A 9521-nucleotide genomic window follows, 5' to 3' on the forward strand; every position below is an offset into this window, starting at 1 on the left:
CCTGGGCCGGCCGGGGGAGCAAAGGCCTGGGCCGGCCGGGGGAGCAAGCCGAAGCACAGGCTGCACCAACGCCCCCTGCAGTCACAGCTTAGGAAGCAGTTTGTGTGAACCTAGTAGAGCCGAGCCTCTGCCCTGCCTTCCAGGGGAGTCTGAGGACAGGGCACAGGCCAGGAGCTCAGAGCTCAGCCAGCCACGTCGTCGTCCGAGAGCGAAGGCAAGCCGTGGGAATCCCCTCCCTACACCCTCCCGGCGTGCCAGGGCCCCAGGACCTGCCTCCACCTTCCCTCTAGGAGAGCAGACGCTGGTCCTGCAGCTTCCTTTCCAGGCTGTCTCCACTGCCCGGGCTCTGCATTCCCAGGCTTACTGCACAGTGGGGACGTGGCCAGAGTCCCTGGCCCGAGGGGGAAGAGGCAGCGCTGGGCACACGGACCCAAAGAACCTGGCCCTCACTTAACACCCCCTCAGCCAGCACTGAGCTTCACCTCCCACATCCGTCTGACTTCAGAGGCATTGAAATTCCTTCCCCACATGGCTCTCCTGGAGCTGTAATGCTGCCGAGGGCCCATTGGCCAGGCCAGGCCCCCCGGCCCTGCCCGCACACATCCCCAGCCACCTCCACCGCTCTCTCCCGTCATCCAGGCGAGGCGGAGCGCGGCCGTGGTAACTAATAACTAAAATCCAGGCAGGTATTTACAGCAAACCATTGGCTGGCGCGCTCAGGAGTAACTTCCCCCCCGCCCCCAGCACCTCCGGGCAGGTGGGGCTGTGAGGTACCAGCCTGCCTCCCGCTGCTGTCCTTCCCTGCAGCCGCTCGGGGGTTCTCTTCTGGGGCAGAATGACCCCTTGGTTCTCATTGGATTCGTCTGTCACAGAACAGCCCCCTCTAGGAGCGGCTCTGTGCCCATGTGGGGGGAGAGCCTGCCTCAAGCTCCTCTGTGACCCAGCCCCACATCCAGGGCTCTGCCTCCCTCCCTCATTCAGTCCCCCGGGGGCTGCCCGCCTGTATCCGCATCCTGGGCAGGCCTGGCCCACCACAGGCCTGGCAGGACCCCTTTGGTGGGCAACAAGAGAGCTGGCGCCCCTGCCCCGGTGAGGGATTAGACTAGAGGTGCCAGGCCTTGTGCAGTCAGTGTCCTGAAGCCAGCGCGGGCTCAGCTGCCGCTCTCCAAGGCTTGTCCCATGGCCGCTGCATGTCGCGCCTGCCCCCAGCTGAGCCGATGCGCAGCCGACGCCCAGAAGGCTGCAGGGCCTTTTATCCTGAACTCGTTACCCGCCTCGTTTGGGGGAGAGCATTCAGCTCACGTTCGCGGTGTCGCAGGCTGGGCCGGAGCTCAGCGTTCTCCAGCACCTGTCGTTCCCCAGCATTCACTAGCGAACAGGGGTCACTTGTCCTCCAAAGGAATGCAGCTGCCTCGTGGGTGGAACATGGCAGCGGTTGAAAAGTGCACAATGGTTTAGGACGGGAAGTGAACAAGGAATACCAGCCCCTTCCTCCTCCCACCCCAAACCCCAGAGTGACTTGGGCCCAGCTCTCGGTGTCTGTGCTCACACAGGTTTTCTCAGCCTGGCTGGTCCCATGCAGCGCCCCGTGGTGTGGGGCTCAGGGCGAGCCCAGCTTGTGCTCGGAGCATCCCGGGGGCATGCAGGCCCCATGGGCGCTCCAGAGAGAGACTGATGCTTTGCAAATGCCCTGTGAGACCTCCCCTCGCTGCAACGCTCTAGCAGAGTCCTCAGCCAGGGAGCAGAGAGGAAGGCAGTAGCCCACGCTCCCTGCACAGGGTAACCCTGGCAAGAGGCCACCCTCGGGGTTGAGGGGCCTGGCGCTGCTGCAGGGAGTGAACGCACCAGCCTGGCGCTGCCGGACACCATGGTTCAGGTTGCCTAGGGCAGGCATGGGTGGAATGAGCTGGTTGATCTCGGTCCTTTGAGAATATTTGTTGTCGCCAAAAACAACCACATGGTGGAGATGAATTCTGTGCCTGAGCCTGGACTGTCCGGGGGGGCTGCGGGTCAGGGCTGAGGTGCACAGGTGGGGTTGGGAGTATCGGGGCTTGTTGGGGTCCAGGCCTGGTGCTGGGGGGGCATGTCAGGGCTGAGGTGGAGGGAGTGGGCTCTAGGGGGATGCTGTGCAGTCTGAGGATGGCAATCCGGTGAAATGCTCCAGGTGAGGATGGGACGAGGCTCGTCCGCATTGGCAGCAGCCTGCACTGGCCCACACTCCCCACAGATCGCAGGGGGCGCTGGGCCCTGCAGCTGCCTCTCCCATGCCCGTGTCTCAGCACTCGCTGGGCTTGCCGGCAGCATCTGCTGAGCCGTGCCGATGTTTCCTCTCCTGCACCGTCTCACCCAGGGCGGCAGAAGGGGCCGTGGCGCATGCATGTGTAACTGACACATGTCACTGCCGTGTCCTGCAGCCCCACTGAGCTGGGCACGGGGTCGGGACCCAGGACCCTGACCCCGCCCCAGCCTGGCCTTTCCCATTCGGGCAGGGGCAAAGGCTTCGTTCTCTGTCCCAGGCAAAGAGCTCTGGGGATTCCTGTCCCCCAAGCGCCAGCGCTGGAGAAAGGGCCTGGCTAACAGAAATGCTGCAGGCTGGCAGCGCCCATGGGAGGGTTCCCAGAGGGCCCAGCCCTGCCCCAGCCGCTCCACGCTGGTTCTGGAGGGACCCACTCGAGGGGAGATGGGAGCGTGGTGTCCATGTCTCATTCAGTCCTTGGTCCCTCCCACACCAGGCGGGCCGAGAGCAGGCGCTTGGCCAGGGGCCTGGCTCGCAGAAAGCCCCCAACAGCCACCGGAGCAGCTGGGCCAGGGCGACGGGGAAACAGCCCCTTGTCCAGTCCTGCTCCCCGGAGCCGACGCCCCAAGCCAGCTCTGTTGGGGGAGAACAGTGCCCTCCGCTGTCCTTCCAGGGCTCTGCGGGCGCTGCTCTTCCTGGAGCAGAAGGGCCATCTAGTGTCCTGAAGCGGCCCTAGCGCCGAGCTCTGACTGGACCGGCTCCCTGCAGTGCGGGGCACGGTCCCTGGGCTGGTGCCGGCAGCGCGGCTCTGGGAGTCTGGCTGCGTGGCCGGAGCGCAGGGCGGGGGATACAAGCTCCCAGTTTCGCAGCGGCCAGCCTAGAGCTCTCTCCCCTCGTTCAGGCCTTGTTCAGGGTCTGTAGCACAGGGGCTCCAGGCCGCCCGCTCAGGGGTCTGTTGGGCTAGGGGCTGTACGGCTACAGAACGAAAAGACAGCCCCCCCCCCTCCACCCATTCCCCTCCCGCCCACCTCCATTCCCCTCCCCCCCGAGGAGCGGTTCCTGTGGAAATCTCCAGCTCCATCCGCTCGGTTCGATTTCCCCTCATTAATTAACAGCATTTGATAGGCGAACACCAGGGCTCTTTTCATTATTTTTTCCGGGCCCAATAAGTCGGCCGTTCTAATCCCAGCTAACGAGCTCGCCAGCCAGCTGCCCCCCGCGGCTGATGCCCGGCACTGGCACTGCGAGGACATCGCATTCCCCGCAGCCAGGCGTAGGATTCGTTCCAGGCGTGCTGGCTGGAGTGGCCTGGCATGGAGCAGCCTCTGGGGATGCACAAGGTTTGGGATCAGAAGAGCCTCCGGGGGCCCCAGCTTCACAGGCCAAGCCCTGGGCTCGATCTCATGCCAGGTGCTGAGCCCGCCTCCTCCCTGCCTTGGGGCTTCTGCAGGGCCCTGGGATCTGAGCCACCAGGGAGCAGCCTGGTGTCCCCCAAGAGGGTGGGGCGGGGCCCTACGCCTTGCTCTGCCATGGCCTGTCCTCTTCCTGGCAATGGGGGGACCCCAGCTACAAACGCCAGGCAGAGGGGGGATCCCCGCGGCGCTCTGGGACAGTGGGTGGCTCCGGGGCCCCCCAGGGACTAACTCTGCCTCCCTCGCCCTGTCCTCAGCTTGCGCAGCTCAAGTAGCAAACTGGCCCAGCTGACGCTAGAACAGATCCTGGAGCACCTGGACAACCTCCGGCTCAACTTGACCAACACCAAACAGAACTGTACGTGGGCCGTGCCCGGTGGGAGGGGGCTCGGGCGGGGCTGGGAGACGGGGGGGGCTGGCGACAGGTTGGCAGCGTGGTCGCTCCTGGGACGGGGTGTGGCCGTCAGGGTCCGGGGACCCTGTTGTGCTCTGTGCTGTACAGACACATTGCTGGGGTGATGGGCAGGGATGCTGCGGGGTCTCCTTTCTTAGCACCATGGCTGGAAGGGCACTGCCCTCCCCTTCTCCCCCCAGCCTGGCTCGGGTCAGCGGAGACTGGGAGGGACCCAGCATTCCACGGGCCTGGGCAGAACATCCAGGCTCTGGCCTCTGGAGAACGCTTCCTTCCCCCGCCGGGCTGGGCTTCTGCGCCGTGGGGCTTGGCCCCTTCCTCCTCCACGGAGTTACCCGGCACTGTAGACGTGGGGAGCCGAGGCGCAGAGATGGGACCCAGCCATCGGTCGGCGCTCGAGGGACGTCCCTCCGGACTCAGCCAGGGAGACGGGCTTGCTCCGTGCCACTGGCCAGCAGTGGGGCCGGCAGGGTAGGGCTCTGACTGGCCTTTCCTCTCCTTGCCTGCCAGTTTTCAGCCAAACGCCGATCCTGCAGGCGCTGCAGCACGTCCAGGCCAGCTGCGACGAAGCCCACAAGATGAAGTAAGTGCAGCCCTGTCACAACCCGCTCACTGCCCCCAGGCCCGGGGTGGGAAGCAGTGTGGCTCAGTGGGGTGTGCTGGGAGCGCATTGGGTCATGGGGTTCAGCAATAAACTCAGAGCTGGACGTTCCTGCCCAGGGCCCCTCGTGCAGCCAGGCAGGAACCAGCCTGCGCCCGGCTTCACACAGTCCGGGGCTACGCACTGGGCTTCGCATAGTCTGTCACCCAGGGCAGGCGGGGGTGACGGGGGGTGTCCAGAGAGCTGGGGCAGTGACAGGCCAGGAGGGAGCACAGCTGGGCTGGTGGAGGCCTAGGCCCATGGGGGGCTGAGCAAACTCGGGGAGGGGTGGGGCTGGGGGTGCCCAGAGCCTGACCGCACCCTGCTTGCTCTCGGTCCAGGTTCAGCGACCTCTTCTCCCTGGCAGAGGAGTACGAGGACTCCTCCAGCAAGCCCCCGAAGAGCCGCCGGAAGGCCGCGCTGTCCAGCCCCCGCAGCCGGAAGAACGCCGCCCAGCCAGCCAACAACGAGGAGGAGTCTGCCTCCAGCAGCGCCTCGGTGAGTGCCACCCCCAGGGGCCCTCCGGAGAGCTGGGGCGTGGCACCACGCGGGGTCCCGGCCACGGAGCGAGGGACGTCTGGCCACGTCCGGGAGCCCTCACCCCACTGGGCTTCAAGGCAGGGCTGCAGCGCTCTCAGTGGGGTTCCCGTGCTCTTCCCGGCTCCTTCCCCTGGATAGGGGGCTCCTGCCGCCCTGTACCACCTTCCTTTGGCGGGGCCCTCAGTCATGCCAGCTCCGGGGGCTGCTTCTGGACACAGCCATGCTGGCCACACGGTTCTGCCACAGCCCTGCGCAATGGAGCAAGGATCCCACTGACCCCAGCCTCACCGGCAGCACCCGCAGAGGGCCACCCCCACCAGGCCCTGCCCCTCTGCCCACCCAGCAGTGTCCATGACAGCCGCCAACCCCCAACCGGGCCCTGCCGCCCCCACCCCATCCCCTCTGACATTGCCAGTGATCCCCACCCCACCAGGCCCTGGCCCTCTGCCCGCCCAGCAGTGTCCATGACAGCCGACAGCCCCCAACTGGGCCCTGCTGCCCCCACCCGCCTCCCGACATTGCCCGTGATCCCCACCCCACCGGGCCCTGCCCCTCTGCCCGCCCGGCAGTGCCCATGACGGCTGCCCCCTGCTCTCCCTTTCAGGAGGAAGAGGACACCAAGCCGAAACCCACCAAACGGAAACGGAAAGGCTCGTCCGCCGTGGGCTCAGACAGTGACTGAGGGGCGTGGCCCCGTGCCCAGCTCCACCCTGGCCCGCTGTGGCAAGTGGCAGCAGCGGCTCTGGAAGTCCCTGCGAAGCAGCAGCCGCCGCCCCTGGTGGTTGTGGAGCAGCTGGGCAAAGCGGTCCCCAGGCTGGGAGCGAGCGAGGCGCACGCTGTCTGTCTGTGGCTGCACCCACCACGTGACTGCAGCCTCCTGCCGGCGGCACCACGCTGCCACCCCGGCCCCACCGGGCTGACGTCCCTTTCTAACGGAATTGTGGGGTGACCGGCTGGAGCAAGCGCCTCTTTCCGTGGCCTCTGGGTGCCAGGCCAAGGGGCACGGCCCTGAGTCCCTGGGAGAGGGGGCAGCCGGGGCAACTTCAGCAGCAGGCATGCCAGGCCCCTGCGTGCCGGGGGCTGGACAGGAAACCAGACAGGCTGCAGAGCAAAGGCCTCCTATTTTCATATAAGAAATGTAAATAAATAGTGAGAACTGGCTTGCTGCTCCGAGACGCTTCCAGGAGGGGATGCCAGGCTTACCTGTGCCAGGGCAGCCAACGGCCTGGGGCACCTGCCCACCATTCCCTGGCCGTGCTGGCTCAGTTCCCACCTGCGATTTTCACCACAATCCAGAGCCTTGGCCCCGCAACAGCCTCTAGCTTCTGCCGCGGAGCGGGCACTGCCCAGGAAAGCCCAGCCAGCGGGGCAGAGACCAGCACCCGGAGCCCATTCGCTGCTAGCAGGACGAGCTGGGGCTGGGAGTCCGAAAAGAGCCAAACCCCATGAGCAGCCACTGCCCCCCAATCTCTTCCCTGCGAGCCAAGCCCCCCAAGCTGGGAGGAGGAGCAGAACGGGCCGCACCGGTGCTGACGACACCTGCTTGGCAGAACTGTTCACAGGCGGGCGGCCCGGCAAGGCTGGAGAGTCAAAGCTCTTCCCCAGAGAGATTCGCCTTTTAAAGTGTTTTTAAAACTACAATAAAACTGTCCAACGTTTTGTACAAAGTGCCTGATGGTTTGTGCCCATGGGCGAGGCAGAGTGGCTGGCACAGGGACGGGCATCGTCTGCCTCTGGCTGGGCCTGGGGAGACCCCATTGGCCGGGCGTTCAAGTGAACGGCTCTTTTCTGCCCCCCAAAGCTTTGGTGGTTCCTGTGGTCAGCCCAACAACCCCCCCCCCCCACACACACACACACAGAGCAGCTGGCCCCCGAGCCGCTTCCTGCTGCCTTGCAGACCCGGCCCCTGGGACCAGGCGAGTATTGTCCGTGCCCGGAAACACACGGAGGCCCAGGCAGCTTGAGGAGACTTGCCCAACGTCACGGAGAGAGGCCATGCCAGAGCTGGGGCCAAAACAGTCATCCTGGCTCCCAGCCCCCTGCACTAACCACTAGACCCCACGCCCCTCCCAGAGCTGGGGAGAGAACTCAGGAGTCCTGGCTCCCAGTCCCTCCCACCCCCCCGCTCTAACCACTAGACACCACTCCCCTCCCAGAGCCGGGGAGAGAACCCAGGAGTCCTGGCTCCCAGCCCACCCTGCTCTAACCCACCAGCCCCCCCTCCCCTCCCAGAGCCGGGGAGAGAACCCAGGAGTTCTGGCTCCCAGCCCCCTCTGCTCTGACCCACTAGACCCCACTCCCCTCCCAGAGCTGGGGAGAGAACCCAGGAGTCCTGGCTCCCAGTGTCCTGCTCTAACCCCATGACACTGCTGCTGGGGTTTGAAATGCACAGGGGACAAGCTGCTGCAGCGGCACGCGGTGTAGAAATGGTGCCAGGATCGGCCAGGGCAGAGCTCCCTGTGGAGGCCCCTCGGCGGGCACTGCACTGTGTGGAGCCCGGCCTGTATGGCCGCTTCCTTGCTGTGGGGTGGGTTTAGACGTGGCAGGCCCCTGTGGTGCCCCCGGCACGTTCCTCGGGCCCCTGGCCATAGCCCTGTTGTTAGCTCTGCCGTCACTAAGCGCATGGGCTGCCAAGGGGAAGAATGTGCCAAACTCCCTGCTCAGGACAAGCCAGCCCCTTCCCGGTGCTGGCTGGGCAGGGACTGCCCCGGCCATGGGGGGAAGCGGGGCCGTGGGGCAGGGAGGGAACACAACTGGGCTGTTCTGGGGCGGTTCTTAGGCCTGTGGGGCCTGGTGCAGCCCCGCGCGCAGCTCTTGACATCAGGGCCCGGCCCAGGCTCCCTGGCAGCCCAGGCTGCTCCAGCGTGGGCTGCTGCTGGCTCGGCTCTGTTTCCAGCTGTGGAAGCCGCCTAACCTTTCCCCTATTTCTTCTGGTTTCAGCTCCAAGCCACAGCAATCCTGGCGCCCGCCCCACGTGTGTTTCTCCTTCGAGCAGCAGATGTTGGGAACGCGGCAGGAAAACCCCCTGCGCTGCCTTCTCCTGCTCAGCCCTGCTCCGAAACTCCCCCCGGCCAAGGAGGGAGCGAGCTGCGGCTTTTCGGCCCCACGTAGAAAGGCAAAGGGATTTTTCACCTTCCCAGCCCCCTCCTCCCTGCCAAGTCCACCCGGGTATCAGAGCTTAGACCCGGGCAGACTGAGGGCAGGGACGGGGGGGCGGCCATGGCCCTCTTTGCACAGCGTCTGCCTTGGGGAGGGGCTGCAAAAGCTGCTTGAAACCAACTGGGAGAGGCGAGACGTACACGCGTCAGCAGGCAGAACGCGGGTGCACCGCACAGCCCGGGGCCGAGGGTGGCCGGGTGTGCAGGGCCTTGCTACAGCTAACCCAGCGTGCGCCTGGCGCTGTGCCCTCGCAGTGACCCCTCCGGTTCCCACAGGGGCTACTTGCCCACCCCAATCCACGAGGCAGAGCCCAGCCCGGCACCATGGAGTCAGGTCTGCGCTCCCAGGCGTGGGCAGCTCGCTGCAGCCGACCAGAGATTTTTCACGTGGCTCCCGTTAGGAAAAGCTGTGGGAACCCTGCGCTTTGCCCCTGAGCCGAACGGAGCCCCCAGGCCGGCTGGGCGTGAGCTGGGGAAACGTTCCCCGCTTTCCGCTGACTCGCAGGGCTGGGCGTGGGCCTGGCCGAGGAGCCGGCGATGGTGCAAGGGCTGTTTGCCCCCAGCTCGGGCTGGGCGCGGGTGGCCCGGAGTGGGGCAGTGACTTGGCTAGGGTTCAGGTCAGCCCAGCCTGCACTGCGGGGGGGGGTGTGGAACCAGCCGCTCGGCCTTGCTGTGTGACCAGCATCTCGCTGGGCCTTGCTCGACGCCGGCCTGGAGCCGGGGTGAGATAAGGACCCGTGGGGCCGGGCACCGCCCAGGCAGTCAAAGACAGTCCCGGCCCCGAGGAGCTCAGACACCAGACGCAGAGCACTGCTCCCCGGGGCCGCTCTGTCCCGCTGCAGGCCCGGGCTGGGGCCACCTCCCCCTGCTCAGACCCTGCGCTTGGGCTTTGCAGCCTGGGTCACTGACAGCCGGACTCCCATGTGCCCCCAGCTCCCGCGGAGCCCTCCTCCACAGCCAGCCTGCGCTACCCGCTGCTCTGTGGCCCGGCTGGGTTTGGCTGCTCACAGAGTCTTCTAGCTCTGGGCCAAAACTGGGGATCCAGGACGTCTTCGCCGTAGGAGGCGCTGCAAGGAGCCTGGACCTGGAACAGCCCCCTTCCTGCAGCGGGGCCGGGCCCGGG

General features: G+C 66.2%; 1 protein-coding gene across 2 annotated transcripts in view; it reads left to right on the top strand.

Moving 5' to 3' along the window:
- INTS3 (integrator complex subunit 3) overlaps positions 1–6890 on the top strand; it is a 57195-nt gene extending 50305 nt beyond the window's left edge. For both annotated transcript variants that reach the window (XM_024207449.2, XM_029912954.1), the window contains 4 exons: positions 3906–4006; positions 4571–4643; positions 5042–5198; positions 5845–6890. In XM_024207449.2, the coding sequence (XP_024063217.1) occupies positions 3906–4006; positions 4571–4643; positions 5042–5198; positions 5845–5922 (409 nt within the window). In that variant the 3' untranslated portion in view covers positions 5923–6890. The remainder of the gene's footprint in view (positions 1–3905; positions 4007–4570; positions 4644–5041; positions 5199–5844) is intronic.
- Positions 6891–9521: the final 2631 nt, after the last annotated feature.

This window comes from Terrapene carolina, unplaced genomic scaffold (genome assembly GCF_002925995.2).
Source record: "Terrapene carolina triunguis isolate 2854851 unplaced genomic scaffold, T_m_triunguis-2.0 Scaffold397, whole genome shotgun sequence".
Lineage (NCBI taxonomy): Eukaryota > Metazoa > Chordata > Testudines > Emydidae > Terrapene > Terrapene triunguis.